This window comes from Schistocerca serialis, chromosome 9, assembly GCF_023864345.2.
Source record: "Schistocerca serialis cubense isolate TAMUIC-IGC-003099 chromosome 9, iqSchSeri2.2, whole genome shotgun sequence".
NCBI lineage: Eukaryota > Metazoa > Arthropoda > Insecta > Orthoptera > Acrididae > Schistocerca > Schistocerca serialis.
In genome coordinates this window covers 157,608,028-157,627,727 of record NC_064646.1, presented here as the reverse complement: position 1 = coordinate 157,627,727, position 19,700 = coordinate 157,608,028, and the positions used below count along the sequence as shown (strand labels likewise).

The 19,700-nt window shown below is 38.8% G+C and overlaps 1 protein-coding gene across 1 annotated transcript in view; it reads left to right on the top strand.

Moving 5' to 3' along the window:
- Positions 1 to 19,700, top strand: part of LOC126419289 (muscle-specific protein 300 kDa) — a 146,271-nt gene that overhangs the window by 10,996 nt on the left and 115,575 nt on the right. The window contains exons 5-6 of the mRNA XM_050086453.1: positions 5,241 to 5,364; positions 14,719 to 14,925. Coding sequence (XP_049942410.1) covers positions 5,241 to 5,364; positions 14,719 to 14,925 — 331 coding nt within the window. The remainder of the gene's footprint in view (positions 1 to 5,240; positions 5,365 to 14,718; positions 14,926 to 19,700) is intronic.

Below are 19,700 nucleotides of genomic sequence, written 5' to 3'. Positions count from 1 at the left end.
TGGAGTAATCTGACAGGTAGCAATACTTTTCAAAATAAGATATTACTTGTAAATCATTAAAGTCTGTGCGTTAATGAGCTTAATACTGAAGAAGTAGTAGAACATGCAATGTTATTAATATGGTGACCGATGTTCCTCAATAGCAATTTAATCTTGTAGTCTCTTGACAAAAATTGTTTGGGTTGTTACTTAATTATTGGGTTTGTTGCTAAATTAAATGTTAACAGATGCAACACCACTGAGTTAAAAATTTGGTTCAAGTGTACATTTATTATTGGTAACACATGATGTCCAGCTTCTGTTGTCAATTCTGTTTATATTTCACAAATACCAGACTAGTACAGACACTTTTTTAGTCTTTATCAGTGGCAACATAATTTTGTAAGCAGTTCAATAACAGCCTCAGCACTTGAGTCTTTGAAGCGTATGCGAAGCACACCCACCCCATCCCTGCACACGCGCCACAAGGCAGATAATTCAATGAAATATCAAATTCTCTTGATACACACCAACTCGAGTAGCCAGTAGTAAAGCTGCTGTATAAAAAAGTAGAAAGGGATAATGTAGACAATTTTAGACTTATTTCTATGCCATCAGTGTTTGCTGAAATTGTTGAAAAGTTTGTCTATGTAAGGGTAATTGATTATTTTACTCCACACAATTAGCTATCAGATATGTACAGTTTGGTTTTATGAGTGGTGTAGCAACTGAAAATGCTATATTCTCTTTCTCTGAGATACTGGATGGATTAAACAAAAGGTTTCGAAAGCCAGGCATCTTTTTTGCAAAATATTCCTCCAGAAGTTTGACCATTATGGAATATAGGAAGTAGCTCACAATTGGTTCACTTCTTTCTTCAATAACAGACAGAAAAATGTCGTTATCCTGGGTTGAGAATGGCTATGATGTGGGATCTGAACGGGGCGCAGTCATATGGTGGGTGCCCCAGGGATCAGTGCTGGGGCCACTCCTGTTCCTTATTCACAAAGGTTGTTCAATAAGTAATGACCCACACTTTTTTAAAAGCCATTAATATACATAGACAAACATCCTTATTGGTGCTTCACATTTGAAGTTTGTTCTGCGCGCTGGAGAAGTTTAGAACCATTGTGGCAGATGGTACAGCCATAGTACATTCCTCAAAATGGTGTCTACATGAGACTCAAGTTAAAAGCAGCATGCTGTTAGTGAATTCTTGTGTGCAGAAAAAGAAACCATGGTGAACATTCATAAACGTTTGTGTGCAGTGTATGGCGATGCTGCAGTTGAGAGTACAGATGGGTGATGGGTAAAGAAAGTTGCAGCCTCAGGAAATGCAGAACCAGAGCTCCGTGACCAGCCCCGCTCAGGACATCCTGTCTCAGACACACTGCTCCAGACATGCTGAATCATGTGCAAGCCATTATTCGTGCCAACCGGCGCGTCACAACTCGACAATTGGCTCTACAGTTGTCAGTCATGCAGTGAAAACATGGCTATGCCTACAGGACAAGAGCTTTTACCAGCAGGGAATACATGATCTTCCACAATGTTGGTGTACGGCCATAGAATGTGATGGAGACTACATAGAAAAATAGGACATGGATGCATATTGTCACCAAATTCTGACTCTTAACAATACATATGTTTTGAGAAAAAAGGTGGGGCATTACTTACTGAATGACCCTTGTATATAAATGATATGGCCTCAAGTACTCAGGTGATTCTAAAATTTTTCTGTTTGCTGATAACACTAGCCTGATAAAGGAAGTTGTGTGCAGCATTGGCACTATTTCAAATAGCACAGTTCATGACATAAGTTCGTGGCTTGTAGAAAATAAACTAATGCGAAATCAAATATTTTTGGCTCGGAAACGGGCAGTTCAGGCAGTAAGTGGTGTAAGTTCACGAACCTCTTGTTGACCCCTGGTCACCTGTCGGGGTATTCTGACAATGGCCTCTCAATGTATAATAGAGGGAAACATTCCACATGGGAAAAATATATCTAAAAACAAAGATGATGTAACTTACCAAACAAAAGTGTTGGTATGTTGATAGACACACTAACAAACGCAAACACACACACACAAAATTCAAGCTTTCGCAACCCACGGTTGCTTCATCAGAAAAGAGGGAAGGAGAGGGAAAGACGAAAGGATGTGGGTTTTAAGGGAGAGCTTGAATTTTGTGTGTGTGTTTGTGCTTGTTCGTGTCTCAGAAAAGTTGCTGTGACTTACCAAACAGGAAAGTTATATATATAGTTAACAATATCAGCTTACTCCCAAGAATTAACAGCTTTCACTCAGTCAATACTAGACAGAAATTAAATCTGCAATTGGATTGCACTTCCTTGACTCTTCTGCAGTTCTGCAGAAAGGTGTGCAGTATACTGCTGCATCAATTTTCAGTGAACTACCACAAGGATTCAAAACTGAAGAGTTTCCTCATGGGGCACTCCTTCTATTCTGTTGAGGAGTTCCTCGAAAAATTAAGCTGATTCTTGTGTTACGCATCTACATCTACGTGATCGCTCTGCTATTTACAATAAAGTGCCTGGCAGAGGGTTCAGTGAACCACCTTCAAGCTGTCTCTTTACCGTTCCACTCTCGAACGGCACGCGGGAAAAACGGGCACTTAAGTTTTTCTGTGCAAGCCCTGATTTCTCTTATTTTATCGTGATTATCATTTCTCCCTATGTAGGTGGGTGGCAACAGAATGTTTTTGCAATAAGAGGAGAAAACTGGTGATTGAAATTTCATGAGAAGATCCCATTGTAACGAAAAACGCCTTTGTTTTAATGATTGCCACTCCAATTCACGTATCATGTCTGTGGCACTATCTGCCCTATTTCGCGATAATACAAAACGCGCTGCCCTTCTTTGTACTTTTTCGATGTCATTCGTCAGTCCCACCTGATGCTGATCCCACTCCGCACAGCAATACTCCAGAATAGGGTGGCCAAGCATGGTGTAAGCAGTCTCTTTAGTAGACCTGTTGCACTTTCTAAGTGTTCTGCAAATAAATCGCAGTCTTTGGTTTGCTCTACCCACAATATTATCTATGTGATCGTTCCGATTTAGGTTATTTATAATTGTAATCCCTACGTATTTAGCTGAATTGACAGCCTTCAGAATTGTGTAACTTACCGTGTAATCGAAATTTAGCTTATTTCTTTTAGTACTCATGTGAATAACTTCACACTTTTCTTTATTCAGGGTCAATTGCCAGTTTTCGCATCATACAGATATCTCATCTAAATCATTTTGCAAGTCGTTTTGATCCTCTGATGACTTAACAAGGCAGTAAATGACAGCATCATCTGCAAACAGTCAAAGACGGCTATTCAGATTGTCTCCTATGACATTAATATAGGAACAATAGAGCGCCTATAACACTTCCTTGGGGAAAGTTGGATATTACTTCTGTTTTACTCAATGACTTTCCGTCTATTACTACGAACTGTGACCTTTCTGGCAGGAAATCACGAATCCAGTCGCACAACTGAGGCGATGCTCCATAGGCACACAGTTTGGTTGGAAGACGCTTGTGAGGAACGATGTCAAAAGCCTTCTGGAAATATAAAAATATGAAATCAATTTGACATCCCCTGTCGATGGCACTTATTACTTGATGAGTATAAAGAGCTAGTTGTGTTTCACAAGATCGATATTTTCTGAAACTGTGCATACTGTGTGTCAATAAATTGTTTTCCTCGAGGTACTTCATAATGTTCGAATACAGTATATGTTCCAAAACCCTACTGGAAATCGATGTTAGTGATATAGGCCTGTAATTCAGCAGATTACTCCTACTTCCCTTTTTGGGTATTGGTACGACTTGAGCAATTTTCCAGCCTTTAGGTACGTATCTTTCTGTGAGCGAGTGGTTGTATATAATTGCTAAATATGGAGTTATTGTATTGTATCAGCATACTCTGAGAGGAACCTGGCTGGTATACAATCTGGACCGGAGGCGTTGCTTTTATTAAGTGATTTAAGCTGCTTTGTTATACCAAGGGTATCTACTTCTGTTTGTCATCTTGGCAGTTGTTCTTGATTGGAATTCAAGAATATTTACATGGTCTTCTTTGGTGAAGGAGTTTCAGAAAACCGTGTTTAATAACTCTGCCTTGGTGGCACTGTCATCAGTGACTTCACCGTGGTTATCGCTCAGTGAAGGTATTGATTGCGTCTTGCCGCTGGTGTGCTTTATGTATGACCAGACTCTCTTTGGGTTTTCTGCCAGATTTTGAGACAGAATTTCATTGTGGAAATTATTAAAAGCATCTTGCATTGATGTGCATGCTAATATCAAACTTATATAAAACTTTGCCAATCTTGGGGATTTTGCATTCTTTTAAATTTGGCATGCTTTTTTCGTTGCTTCTGCAACAATGATCTGACTGGTTTTGTGTACCATGGGGGATCAGTACCATCACTTATTAATTTATGTGGTATATATCTTTAAATTGCTGTCGATACTATCTCTTAGAAAATGTTCCACAACTTTTCTGCACTTACATGATCAGATTGGAAGGAGTGAAGACTCTCTCTTTAAAAGGCGTTAAGAGCATTTTATTAGCTTTTTCAGATAGATATACTTTGCGTTTCTTTTTGATGGTTTGAGGTGTTACGGTATTCAGCCTAGCAGCAACTGCCTTGTGGTCACTAACTTGTATTCCTCAGAATAATCACTATTTGTCCAGGATTATTTGTTGCTAAGAGGTCAAGTATGCTTTCGCAACCATTTACGCTTCGAGTGGGCTCATGAACTAATTGTTCCAAATAATTTTCTGAGAAAGCATTCAGTACAATTTCGGATGACGTTTTATGCCTGCCGCCGGCTTTAAACGTATAATTTTTCCAGCATAACGAGGGTGGATTGAAGTCACCACTGACTTCAGTATGCCAGCAAGTGGTGTGTGTTGCTTAAATTGCTTAATTTATATGAAAATGATGATACTCAGTTACCTAACATTATCTGATTTTTAATCATAACTCTGCATAGTGTCTCGTAAACAAAATTACCTAGTCATAGATACCACCTGTTTGCATATTTTAACAACTTGCAAGTAAACATTTAGACTCATCACATGTAACATTTTTCTTTCACAATATATCTTTGCCAGGAATATGTTTTATATGACACAGAGAAGTTGGATTACTCATTTCTTAACAAAACGATTTGTCTCCCACTAAATTTTAATAAGCAGTGTTGTTGGCATTTGCTTGATGTCTGAAATGAAATTAACTTTTTTACAGGAAAGCAGGAGAGGCGTTCTGTGCCGTGGCCAGCAGATAGAGGTGGGGAGTATGTGTACTTTATTCTACACAAAGAAAATATGGACACCATGGAAACTGTTAACCTCATTGCAAGTAGACTAAGGTTTGTAGTTTTGGTGGGGCATCGTTTTGAACAACTATTTTAATTTAGCCAATTCTTAAGCTATAAAAAGAAATAGGTGGAGGTCTGTGGTAATAAATGAACTAAGAAGAATGCTAATTTACCAATTGACAGAAATGAAACTTTTCAGAATGTTGTTAAGAACACAAATGGGAAAGGGAAGCAATGTTGCAGCTAAAATTTAAAGAAAGATTGCTCACTCCTATAGTAACTGCTGGCAGAGATAAATAAGAATGTTTTGACATTACAGGTTTCATATCAGATAACCTTTGTGATACCCGTGTACTCAAGAAATCTATAAGTTAGTAGGAAAGTAATTGAATTTGCCTGTAATATTCAAATCAGAAGATAAGTGAAGGAATGACAGGTAAATTCAGAATCCTAGTAAGGTGTTGCTATTGTATGTGACTATAATTTAAAAAATAGAATTCAATGTATTGCTGCTATTCATGTGAATATTTTTATTCCCTTATCTCACAGGTATAAAATTACTTAAAACTTCTTATTCTACATCATTCCATGTTTGCTTTCTTGTATTATCTAGTGGCTAGTGTTGCTGCCTCTGGATTACAGGGTCCTGGTTTCAATTCCTGACCGGGTTGGGGATTTTCCCTGCCCGGGGACTGGGTGTTTGTGTTATCATCATCATCATCTTCATCGTCATTCGTGACAGTGGCTAGACTGGATTGTGAAACAAATTGGACTGTGTCAAAAGTCGAACTTTGTACGGGCACTGACTACCGCACAGTTGAGTGCCCCACAAACCAAACATAATAATCATTTATTGTATTATAGTCTTGACTATTGTGGGACCTATCGTTCAGAGTTAATATACTTTCCTGGAATCACCTAATCACCACTCCAATTTGTAGTTCTAAGCAACTCTCATCTGATTTTCCTTGTGATCTACTTTTGACACAAGACACCTTTTATTCGAAGAAATCAGTGCTTGCTTATACTGTATTTACTCGAATCTAAGCTGGACTCGAATCTAATCTGCACCTGAAATTTGAGACTCGAAATTCAGGGGAGAGAAAAGTTTTAGACTGCACCTCCAAATCGAAACAAAGTTGGTCCGTTGTAACATGAGACACAATTTAGGTCGAATGGATGACGATACAGCTACAGTAGTTTGGTTCGAGTGATAAGCTTAGCAGTTAATTTTTACCAGGTAGCCGTTGCTACGCATCAGGCACTCCATCCGTATTTGTATGGGTACCCTTCCTTTGTCACGTGCTTCGTCTGGTTTGAATCGATTGCTTAGTTTGCTTTGATCTGATAAGTGCCGCTCTTTGTTATAGGTGTTTACGTCACTCTAAGCTGAAAATGGATTATTGTACTGTGTCATGCATTGTTTGTCGCATTCGGATAATGAGTGTTTTACGACCTGTTGCCGCTTGCGGCGTGGCTTGCTTTTATGCATGCTACCTCCACTTACAATAAAAAATAAGAGAGGAGCTGTCTCATTAGTGAAACAATGGCAAGAGACTGCTGTTTGTTGTTACTTCCACTGCTGCTTTCTTTGATAATGATCAACAAGAACCAAAAATAGACTGCATGTGATAGAAGATGTTCTGAACGAGCGAAAATTTTTCTCCATTTGAAAATCTTTGCAGACGCCTCTTTAGTACATTACATTCTGCACAGAAATCTTAGATTTAAAAATCTAGTCAGTTGCCGTGCTTCATTTCTGACTGTATCACTATTCAGCATAAGAATAATACGAATATAAACATGACATGATATGTTTGTTCTTCCGCGTTTGCTGTTGTCTCAGTCCAGTTTCGTAGTTTATTAGGCAGACAGGATTTAAATGAGATACAGCAAACATGAAAGAATACATGGCATAATGTTTACATTCGTATTATTCTTATGGTGAAGAGAATACTGCATGTGATTTACGATTCATAAAAGTTCCTATTAGCAACCATCTCTTGTCACAGGTAGGAAAAAATTCAGAACGTAGAGTTGGCCATATTGACATACATCCCAAACAGTCTTGCCAGTCAGATTTTCGTAGTGGATTTTTAGTGATGACTTCAAACGAAGAATGTGTTGTCTTCAGTCCGTAGACTGGCTTGATGCAGCTCTCCACGCTTTTCTATCCTGTGCAGTGCAGAGTAGCAACACTTATAGAATAAGAATGAAATTTACTTAGAAATTAAATGCTGAAATTTAAAATAAAATTTTATTATGTTTGTAATACATCTTATACGAAATGTTTAAAATATCAGCTATGATTCTGAATCACTGTCACTCGATTCCTTGTTGGTCGTGTCTTCATACAGAGCATTGTCCTCCATACCATCTAGTGCATTGGATATTGAACATTTTTAAAATGCTTGTTGCACAGTCTGATTTGGAACACACTTCCATGCATCATAAATCCATTGGCACACTTGCGACAAACTTGCACATTTTACGTGTCCTTTTGGTATCAGTTGTCTGTCGCTTTTAGAAAGCCAGTCTGTGTTCATGCGTTTAAGCTTGTCCTTAAATGGTTTACTCAAACAGAAGTCAAATGGTTGCAGAATTGATGTCATCCCACCTGGAATTACTGCCAAGTCAGTTTTGCTTTCCTCTAATTTTCGTTTTACTGCAGGTGTTGTATGGCCTGCATACGCATCAAATACCAACAGACTGTGTAAACCAAGCATTGTGCCAGGACGATGATTCCACACACACCTAATCCATTCCAGCACCATGTCCTCCGAAAAACCCCCCGTTTCGTTTGCTCATGCAATTACAGTTATTTTAAACACATCCGATTTCGGTAAAGTCTTTTGCTTGAAAACTATGAATGGGAGTAATTTATGTCTATCTGCTGTGCAAGCAAGCATGGCGGACATCTGCTGTTTTTCACCCCCTGATGTAAGAACACACTAAGTACCTGGGTGTTAAAATTACGAACAACTTCAGTTGGAAAGACCACGTAGATAATATCGTGGGGAAGGCGAGCCAAAGGTTGCGTTTCATTGGCAGAACACTTAGAAGATGCAACAAGTCCACTAAAGAGACAGCTTACACTACACTCGTTCGTCCTCTGTTAGAATATTGCTGCGCGGTGTGGGATCCTTACCAGGTGGGATTGACGGAGGACATCGAAAGGGTGCAAAGAAGGGCAGCTCGTTTTGTATTATCACGTAATAGGGGAGAGAGTGTGGCAGATATGATACGCGAGTTGGGATGGAAGTCATTAAAGCAGAGACGTTTTTCGTCGCAGCGAGATCTATTTACGAAATTTCAGTCACCAACTTTCTCTTCTGAATGCGAAAATATTTTGTTGAGCCCAACCTACATAGGTAGGAATGATCATCAAAATAAAATAAGAGAAATCAGAGCTGGAACAGAAAGGTTTAGGTGTTTGTTTTTCCTGAGCGCTGTTCGGGAGTGGACTGGTAGAGAGATAGTATGATTGTGGTTCGATGAACCCTCTGCCAAGCACTTAAATGTGAATTGCAGAGTAATCATGTAGATGTAGATGTAGATGTCTTTCTTTCCTTTGGTGTCAGCCATATAATTTGATGGCATGTCAAAATATACGGGAGTTTGGTCAGCATCTGACCTAGAAGGTGTTGCTTTTCTGTGTGCCGCCTAATTATGAAGCGCTGAAATTCCACAAGTCTTTCTTCTTAACTTTTCTGCAGCTTCTGTGCAACTGAAGTTCGCCTCTGAAGTGAAAAACCCCAGCGCTTCATAAACAGATCAGTCCAGCTGCAACTAACTTTAAAATTTTCAATTTTTTGCTCTCTTGCAATTTCATGTTCCTTAATTTTTTTAAATTTTGGCATTCACAGGCAGGAATTTCTGACATTGTTCCTTAACAAATTCATTTAAAATCACTTCTAGTGCATGATACCAGCCACACTTTGGCCCACTAAATGCTTTCCAGCTACTTGAACATAAAATAATTTGTCTCTCTGCAGTCAGCATCGCCTGACGTTGCTGTCATCAATCCTGTATCGCGGACCTGCAGTACGATTAGAACTTTGTTCTGCAAAAGAAATTACTCCCCTTTTGAATTTGGCATTGTAATGAAAGCGCTTCATTGTGGTTCACTAACACCAACAAGCACTTCACAGAATTCCACAATTCCCTAGGTGCCGCTATGTGAAATCTTAATGAGCCCCAACGTATCAACTCGTGCAACAATCCTAAAGCCTTTTGCATCATTGGTATTTTTGTGTAAAGAAATTTATTTTGTTGCTACGAATATTTGGAAGGCTACTACATTTGAAGATGAACAATGCAGAATTTCTGTTTACCTCATGTGGTAATGTATGAAATGCAGTAGTCAAAACTCGGGACGGAGAAAAAGCTCGTCTTCTGCCTCTCTCTCTCTCTCTCTCTCTCTCTCTCTCTCTCTCTCTCTCTTTTACACACGCACAGAGGTTTTCGTGCCAGTATTTATCTTTGTGTCTGCAAAGCATGCCTGTGTAGCGCTACATATATTCGATGGCAGAAGTTAGTTGTGGCATCACCTACCAACATTTTTCAGAACTTGCGCTTACTTTGCACTCGATTCCAAGTTGCAGGTGTTTTTTTTTGGATTACAAAAACCAGAAAAAAAGTGCAACTTAGATTCAAGTAAATACAGTAACTCACAATATTCAGCTGCTGCAATTTAAGCTGTGCTCTTAGGATCCTGCCTAACCACCCTCTCGAAAAAAAAAAGCAACAAATTTTTGATTGCAAACATTAAATTTGAAAGCTTAGTTTTTCTTTTAACTATACTGTATGAGCCTTAATTTACTGTGTTGACTTTTCCTAATTGTTTGTTCACAATACTGTAATGTTACTGTTGGCTGACTACATCACTCCTCCTGTGCTCTGAATGTGTCCTGTCACTGGCTGGCAACATCACATGACATGAGTTGTGACTGGCTTATGAAAGCGCATTGCCATCCATATTTCAGTGCTCTGGAAACTGCTGTGCTGTATTTGGTGGAATTCGTGTTTTTACTTTTGTAATGTAAAAATATGCAGTGCACATGTTGCTTGCATCAAAGGTCTTTCCAAAACTCGCTTTCCCCCAGATATACACCCTGTATGTGCCAAGGGTTATGTTCCTCCATCGCTGAGTATTTGTTTTTAATTTACACCCTGTGTGTGCCGAGGGTTATGATCCTCTATTGCTGAGTATTTGTTTTTAATTTAGCAGGCACAAGTTTGTCATTAATTGGAGTGGTCTTTGATATTAGCATGTGTGGACCAGTGATTTTCACAAAATTTTATAAGGAACCTTTGCTGTTTTTGGGTAAGGTAACACAAGGTGTAATCACTTAACAAATTTGGGCTTAGTGCAGACACATTTCCAGTAGTGTACACTGATTTTGTTAAGTTTTCCACTGAGCCACAACAACTAAGTGTTTCAAAAGAGTTGATCTTCCTCCTTCTCTGATCTTTGTCTGTCATTTTTTGCCTGATAAATACATTCTTCACAAACCTAATTCTCATGCAGTAAATGAACAGAAAAATGTTTCGATGGGAGCTGAGACTTTAAGCTGAATGGTACCTAATGCATAATCTATAGAGAAAATGATACTAGATAGCCTGTCAGATTTGATCATTTCTTTAGGACCTCTACTAACAAAGCAATAATTAGTGTTCTTCACATTGCTCAGTGACATGTATAATAACTTCTCTGGGAATTTTTGAGAGGCATTATGTCAGGTAAGAAGGTAAAATATATATCAATTCAAACACCACAGTGCTTTACCAGTCTTGATCCTATGGAGGTGGTATTCTCTTTCCTTCGTCAGACACTTTCAAAGAGATTTATCCAGCCAGTTATTTGGGGGGGGGGGTGGGGGTGAGGGGGGGGGGGGGGGGGAGAGATTCTGAACCATGGTGCAGTTCATCTTTTTCCACTCGGACGTATCGTGCCAGAGATGAAAGAAGTGCTTGCTGAGAGAGAAAATCCTTGATTGCTGTGGATGTGTTGACATGTGATGCTGCTACGTCCTCGGGACGCATTTACATGTACTTTTGATCCTTGACAGGTGCCCTGAATGAAACTGTGTGGGGCCACTTGCTGCCTCCTGTCTGCTCTCAATGTGTTAAGACAGTTGGATGCTCAGGGCTCTGTGTTCTGGAGGCATTAATTCGCAAGGCCCATAGCGGTCTGGTAGTGCCGAAGTAGCTGCATTTCCATCCTGAGTGCTCAGTAGCTTTCTCATGTTTGGTCTGTTTGCCTTTGCTGCTGTGATCTTATTTGTGTTGCTGTTTTTGTCTTCATTTTTGACTGACTAAATGGCACCATTACAGTTGTACAGAGGAGGAAATCGTTAAGATGTCAGGCAGTTGCACATTGTACTTGACATCAGATGATACAAGAAACTGAAGTAGAGGATCAGATCCCTCCATCTAAAGACCGGTTCAGTAATGTTGCTGGAGGGATTAGTTGTCAGGCAATATCATTATGTGTAGCTACAAAGCATTCTAAAGATTATAATAAAGTCTTGATGGAAACTGAAATAATTATAAAAGTAGTTATTTAGTAGTTAAATCTTGTGATTTCATATCTAATAGATTTTGATTAAAGCCAAGTAACTCACAGAGAATATCATAAATAGTAATGTGTATAGTGCCAAAGTATTTTTTTTTCTGGTGATAATATTAATTACCGTTAAAAGTAGTACATTGTTCCAATGAAAAACTGTAGTCACTTCCATCTCTCTGTAGATTAAAAAAAAAAAAAAAAAAATTGTTTTGATATATTGTAATAGGTGGGTGTTACAATTACTCAATTCACATTGTGCATGGAAAAAGCAGTGGGCGATCGGTGCCCAAGCCTCCCATAGATATAAAACCCAAAATCTTGCGAACAGGTTGCTCTGCTCTCACCTTTAATTAAAATTTTGATATATTAACTATGTTTCGTACACAGCGATGGCTGACCGTCTAATCACAAATGAATAAAACACAATTTTTGTGCCATATATATTTTTAGTTCACTCTTAAGTTCTTAAATTCTTAAAATTTCATGCAATGGTTCGAGTGATTTCAGCACAGTAATGAATAACGAAAAGAAATCCTGTTCTTTATCGAATGAAGATATCAGGCTGTAAAATGTGAAAGAATCAAATTTTCTTGCATAATTAGTTTTCTTAAAATCTGATGGTTAAATATTCATAGTGACCAGAATGTCCATTCAGGCACATTTCTGACAGGTTGCGCAACGCGGCTGCACTGCGTACGTAGGACAGAGTAACCTCATCACACCATTTCTCGTTGCATCACTTGGCTGTATGTCCTCCTGCGACAGAATATTCAGTACGCTGTTGTATACGAAACAAATCATTCATAAAATTATCGAAGTAGTCTCATGAAATGGAATCGAGAAACATGGAGCCCAATGACTGACAATGATTAGATTCATCATGTTCTTGAGTTATTAGAGTTTAAATATATGAAGGAGAGCAGATTTTGTGGAAGAGTAATTATAGAACAACAAAGTTACTGAGGCTAATTTAAAGGCAACACACCGATTTTGTAATGGGCTTCTGAAATCCTACTAAAACTTTAGGAAATTTGTAATTTTTAGTCATGAAACAATATTGACACTCCCGTGTTTTTTTCTGTGCAGTAATTCATTTTGGTGCAACTTTAAAGTCATAAACATGTCAGAATAACTGCACTTATTTTGTATCAGCATGTCGAAACCCACAGCAGCAGACAAAAGTTGTCACACGCAGCACTCCAGGAATATTCAACACAGGCAAGCTGTACGGTGTGGCTAAAATAGTATGCAGGTAGTGGCTGGAACGCATTGTCTTTCACACTAGCAGTATAAGGCAATGACAAAGCCACACTCACTATGGGATGCAGTGAGCACATCCATAGAAGTCAAAGGGATAATTGTGCAAACATATGAATGTTTTCATACCTTGATTGGATATTCTTCAAAATTTTCTAACATGTGATTTTGCAGATTTCAGCATTATTTAATTACTTTACATGTAACAATGTGGGTAATAACTTCTCAGCTGTGCATTTAAAACATGTGTTCATTATATACAAACCGTATTTCAACATTGTAGCTTAGAATGAGCATGCAAATTACTTGCTTCTCTTTCTTGATGATCAGTAACTCTGAACAGCCTTGATTGAAAGATGGGTCTGGATAACAACTCTACATTTGTGTCTTTGTGTATTGTTCTGTGCAAGAACTATCCAGACTTAGTCAATTTGGCACACATTTTATGAAACAGGTCACTCAAAAAGGAAGATTGACTATTCATTTCAGATAGAGTAGAAAAGGATGTATGTATCTATGTATGTATGTATGTGTCAGTGTATTACTCAGTAGGATAGGCACAAATCATTGGAAGTTGCAGAAGGAATCCTTGTCATACTGCCTGTGCTGTACCGTGCAGTGATCAGGACGACATCCAATGAATTCCAGTGCAGAATGTTTGCCTGCTGCACTATGGCAGAAGTAATCTCCTTGAGTTTTCATAAGACAGAATGGGAAAGGCCATGTCGTGAAGTAACAACTTTCAGTAAATATCACTCCCAGGTTGTACACACACAATTTTGGCATCAGCAGTAAAACTTAAGAATTGCTCGTTATGTGTGGGAAGCAATGATTATGTGGGGAATGGAAATTAATATGACCACAGTTTGTTAAACAATGAGACTGCGTAATGCGTAGCCTGAACCTGATGTAGACGAGGATTGTGATGCAGATGATAGATTTCTTTGCATTACATTGTTCACTGTTTATTGATTCAGTCTTTGGTTGGGAGTTTCTCTTCTTCATTTTGAAGCAGTGAAATTGGAGTGGCATTCGATATGTCTGTTTACTTTTAGTATGTATGCAAAAATTCAGTATGTCTTGACATTTTCACAACAATGAATGCACAGTGTCATTTGTAAATGTGGTAACAATAAATCAGGTGCAAATCAAGTTCTTAAGTTGGCATACTTGATTTTTAAGACTATGAAACGTTTTCCCATGTTTCTCAAAACTGATATAATGAACATTCGTTGTTGTGGCATGAAGACGACGATATGTGGTTGGGCAAGTGTAGTTCATGTTACATAACTCATAGTTTCTCTTACCTCTTTGTTTTCCTTTTTAATTGGTAATGAAAATAATTGGAGAGAATCATGGGGAATGAACTGTTACTTATCTTAGTTACTTGGCGAGATTGTTTCCTTGTAATAGCAAGAAGAATTATGTTTAGCATTCATTGAATGTGGGGACGTTGCTAGATTCTCACTGCATGATAAGATAAGATGATGTGATTTGTGTGTGTGTGGGTGCGCGCAAGCGTGCGTGCGTGCTGCTTCTTTGGATTGAACTAATTGTTTACTTCTACATAATTTCAGAGTGAAACCAAATTTGATAACATATGCAGGAATGAAGGATCGCCGTGCCAAAACAAGTCAACTGATGTGTGTTTGGAAAGTGGAACCTCAACGATTGGTGAATGTTAGTCGAAGCCTGCGAGGTGTTGAGATGGGTAATTACAGTTTTCATCAGCGGCCACTACGACTTGGTGATTTGCGTGGTAATCGCTTTCGCATTGTTCTCAGGTACGCTGAATTTTGAGAATTTTCCTGTAAGGTACCATGTGTTTTATTAGTATGAATTTTGAAAATGTATTTTTGTATATTTTAAGCTGTATAACAGGTAAGGTAGTTCCTTAATGAAAACAAATGATAATAGTGGGTACAAGCAGTTCCACACCTCAGGGAAAAAAGTTCCTCATATGAACAGTTAATAACCAGAAAACAATACGTTCAAACTTCTGCTCTATTTCTGAATTTTGTGAAATCCATCATGAGATGCAGTTCCAATATTGACGATATATCCTGTCCAGTCACATTGTGAGCACCCGTTGGAAGCCTGAATAATCAACTTTTGCAGTGTGGACAGCTGCGAGGAGTGTAGGAAGAGTGTCAGTGAAGTTCTGGAAGGTACTGACAGGGATGTGAAGCCATGTGCTACAGTCCCATGGCCAGGTGTGCTGGTTTTCTTGGTTGAGGATGCATAGAGTGACTGCCAATTGAGATGCTTGAATGGGTTTAAATCTGGGGAGTGTATAGTAAACCTGTCCTGCTGTTCCTCAAACCTCACACACCTACATTCCGGCTGTGTGCCACATTGCATTGTTCTTCTGGTAGGTGCCATTGTGCAGAGGAAAAACAAACTGTGTGTAGGGGGTGGACATTGTCCCCAAGGACAGATTGATATTTCCATTGATCAATTGTGCTTTCTAGAAGAAATCAGCCAGGGAATGCCATGAAAATATTTCCCCACAGTATAACTCTCTCCTCCAACTTGGATCCTTTCACTTTCAGACGTTTCACGCTGTACGTGGCAATTACCATCTGTTCCATGAAGCATACAATGTAAGTCACCCATTGGCACTCAGTGGGTGTCCAGTTGTGGTATCGGTATACAAATTTCAACCTTCATCACTGATGAACAGCAGTCAGCATGGATAGATGAACCAGGTGCTTGCTGTGGAGGCCCGTAGGCAGCAACGTTCACAGAATGGTCATTGAGGAGATGCTGTGGGTTGCCCCTTAGTTCATCTGAGCAGTTATTTGGTCAACAATTGCACATATATTTGCCTGTACACGGGTCTGCAGTGATTGTTCACTCATCCTGTCTATAGCCTATGGTACACCACAGTTAACTTGGTACCAGTTTTCAGTAGTGCCATTTTGCCATGCGTGGAATACTTTAACCGTGGTGGCACGCAAACAGTTTATAAACTTTGCCATTTTGAAAATGCTTGTACCTTTGACCGGGAAGCTGATGATTGCGCCCTTTTGGACATCAGGTAAACCACTCCAAGGAAAAACTGTGCTCCTTTATGAAGGAAATAATCATTCTGACTGTTAGGAAAGTTTTTATCTGCTTGTGATGTGTGTATGGGCAGCACTTTCTCCGTTCCGCGTGTTTGTGAGGGGGGGTTCCTTGCAGCTGACAATGCCATTGTTCATTCCACAAGAGAATAAGATGTACTACTGATGAGTAATTGATAGGGGCAGGAAAATTTCGTGAAAGAGGTTTTTACGAAATTGTGTTTCCATGTAAAAGTGTTATAAATCTGAGTATGGCAATATTTTAATATAAGAAATTGATATTAATGCCAAAATTGAATTTTGACTTGCTTTTTCCTCAAGGCTGAGGTTAATGTAACGAACGGTTGTGTGAACTCGAAAGAAAACACCCTACTTCAGATGAGTTGTAATTGCTGAAGTCACATTTTCGGATACTTCTGCATAACAAATAGTACAAAAAAGATACATTTTGAAGATATCAGTAATTAAAGTGCATATTTCCATAGTACACAAATATATATACAGATACAGAAACCACCAAACAGGGCACTTTTAAGTTTTGCAAACATAAAATCAACATGATGTCTTCTCTATGGTTTGCCTCTATCAACCAGTCCCAGATCAGGATTCGTGTCTTCCCACATACATCACTGTCATTATGTATGACAAATGACAGACTTTAAATCATAATTAACGAGTAATAAGATTGACAGGTTGGAATCACTTTCATTGTTTTCAACAACTCTCAATCGGGTTATCACCTTTCCACATAATCTACATGTCCGGCTATGCAACAGATCGAGCTGTCAGTGCAGACTGTATTCACAGAATAGTAAAAGTAATATTCAATAAATATTGATGTAAACATTCTCAGTGATCTGTTTTACTGCCAGAAACACATTTGCATTATATCACATGTCTTGTGAAACTAAAGTGCCATATTTCAACAATATTTTGAAAAGGAGTAGAGATGCTGTGTTGCAGATAGGCACAACAAAAAGACTGTCGGAAAGTTTGTATTGGCCAACAGGGCCTTCGTCAAAAAAAGACCCCCCCCCCCCCCCCCCAGGTGCGCGCGCACACACACACACACACACACACACACACACACACACACACAAAAAAGCAACTCTCATACACAACCAGTCTCTGGCTGCTGAGGCCAGACTGCAAGCAGCCGGGTGGTCATGCCCATGTAGAATGCAATCTGTCCGCAATAATGGCCACTGACAAGCTGTGGCCAAGAAACAGCTAGATCACCCCATTGCTGAGCATGCTGTTCTTCATTTCAGTGACTGCTTTACAGCCAGTGCCAATTGGATCCTTCCCAGCAACACCAGCTTTTCTGAATTGTGGAGGTGGAAATTCTCCCTACAGTATATCCTAGTTTCCGTAACCCTCCTGGCTTACCTTTGTTAGTCATTGTCCTTACTCATCTAGCCCCTTCCTTGTTCCCATTCTAGCCCTACACAGCCCTCTATTCCACCAACACACCCATGGACTTTCCACTTCTCTCCTTTCCTGCTATCTCCCCCCCCCCCTCCTTCCTTGCCCTTCGTCTAACCTCCAGACTGCACCTAGCTGCCCTACCCTCTCTCCACCTCATCCCTGTACGTTCCCACAGGCAGCACTTTACCATCCCCCATCAAGACTGTGGTTTGTGTGTGTGTTTTCGATGAAGGCCTTGTTGGTCAAAAACTAACTTTCTGCAGTCTTTTTGTTGTGCCTATCTGCAACATGGCATCTCTGCTATATGATGAGTAGCAACTATCCTTTTCATAGTATTGTTACATTCCATCCTGAATTTTCCATTGCTCAGTGCCATATTTGGTGGTTATCATATTTATATTTGCGCTTATTGACAAATATGTGCAGTTTATTTGATGCATCCCATTATTGAATTCGCCAAACCGTGTCTTTTTGCATGGTTTGTTTTGCAGATATATCAAGGAATGTGCTGTTGCTAAATAAAACTCTGTTGCTCGTATATTAAATTAAAAGATTCCTTCATTGTTGTGGAAGAATGAATGTTTGGTGAGCAAACCACTGAAAAGCGTGGTGGGACAAATATTTAGGTCAGGGGTGAAGGAAAAAACTGAAACTCACCAAACTGCACTGTCAAACTAGCGTCAGAGCTCCTATGGCCAAAGATCCGTGCAGCTTGATGTTAAGTCATGAATTCTTGTTTCAGCTGTGGGATGATGAGCTATATAAATGCCAGCATGGTAAAGATGTTTAGTATACCGGGAATGGTAGGTCTCAGCTACATAGACATCCTTAACAGATACAAATCCCTTCACAGTTTACTAGAAAAGTAATATTCCCACATCAGCTGAAATGTATTGTGTTATGCTGAAGACAAATGTGGAATGCAAGTGGGTTTTCAGAAGAGAGCTTTAAAGTTAATAAAGTGCTTTTCTATGAAAAACTTTTAAATGGTGTGTGGTTGCAGAGTTACTTTTACTTTCATTGATTAAATTTAAAAGGTTTAATGCAAATGACATTATTTCCCACAGTAATTTCAATGAATGTGATATGTGATGTCAATAAATACAATGTAGTTAAAAAAAAAATTAAGACAAAAATTAAGAACTCCGAGTACTTAAAAAATAGTCAGAAGTTAATATAAGAACTTGCAAAAATTACGTCAAAATTGCTTACAAAGTACTTTTTCCTGTCTCTTTTACTGCTCATGCTTGTTTGTGCAACACTTCACTGCGCTTCTTTTCTGTCAGCCATAATAAATAATATGTGTGACCTCTTGTTGCCCCTTGGTGAGTAGGTTTTTCATCTATCCAGTTACTTACATATTCAAAAATTGATAGCATTTCTTCTTATGTAACTCTTATCAGTCTTGTTGTCATTGATCTTGTTCAAACTTTTGTCTGTTTTCTATTTTATGCGTTAGTCTGTACTGATCTTCAAGCATGTAGATTGGTCCATCGTTACATATGAATTTGCCTATAACAATTATTTATTTATAGTTTATTACACTGCAGTGCATTCTCCCCATCATCTTTCACAAATTTCTTTGCAAATTTGACTGCTATTTTCTTTCCCACCCTCCACTTCTCATGCTTATGCGTAATTATTTCACATTTTTGGGCGTTTGGCCAAACCACTCAGAGCGACTTTTACTGCCGTCCCCTACATTACTTTATTTGCCAGGCACAATAGATTACATTTTCTCCAAAGACTTGGTCATTCTGTTTGTCCAGATTTTAAAAATTTTTGTGTTTTCATAACTTTTCCAGTCAATTTAATTTTATTTTTTTCTTTTCCAATTATTTTCTCAATTTTATATAGGCACATTTCTAATGGGAAATTCTCTCTCACTCATTACCTCTTGTAAAACATTGTGTGTTGTCATGATCTTTGTACTAATTTTTCCAATCTTTTTGCTTGCTTTTCTTCTGTTTATCTTTTTCCACCCTTTGCTTCCCTTTTTCCGTCATTCCATCATCTCTAGCACTCCAGACCCTCCTCTCTTGCCATGATGAATCCATCACATAATA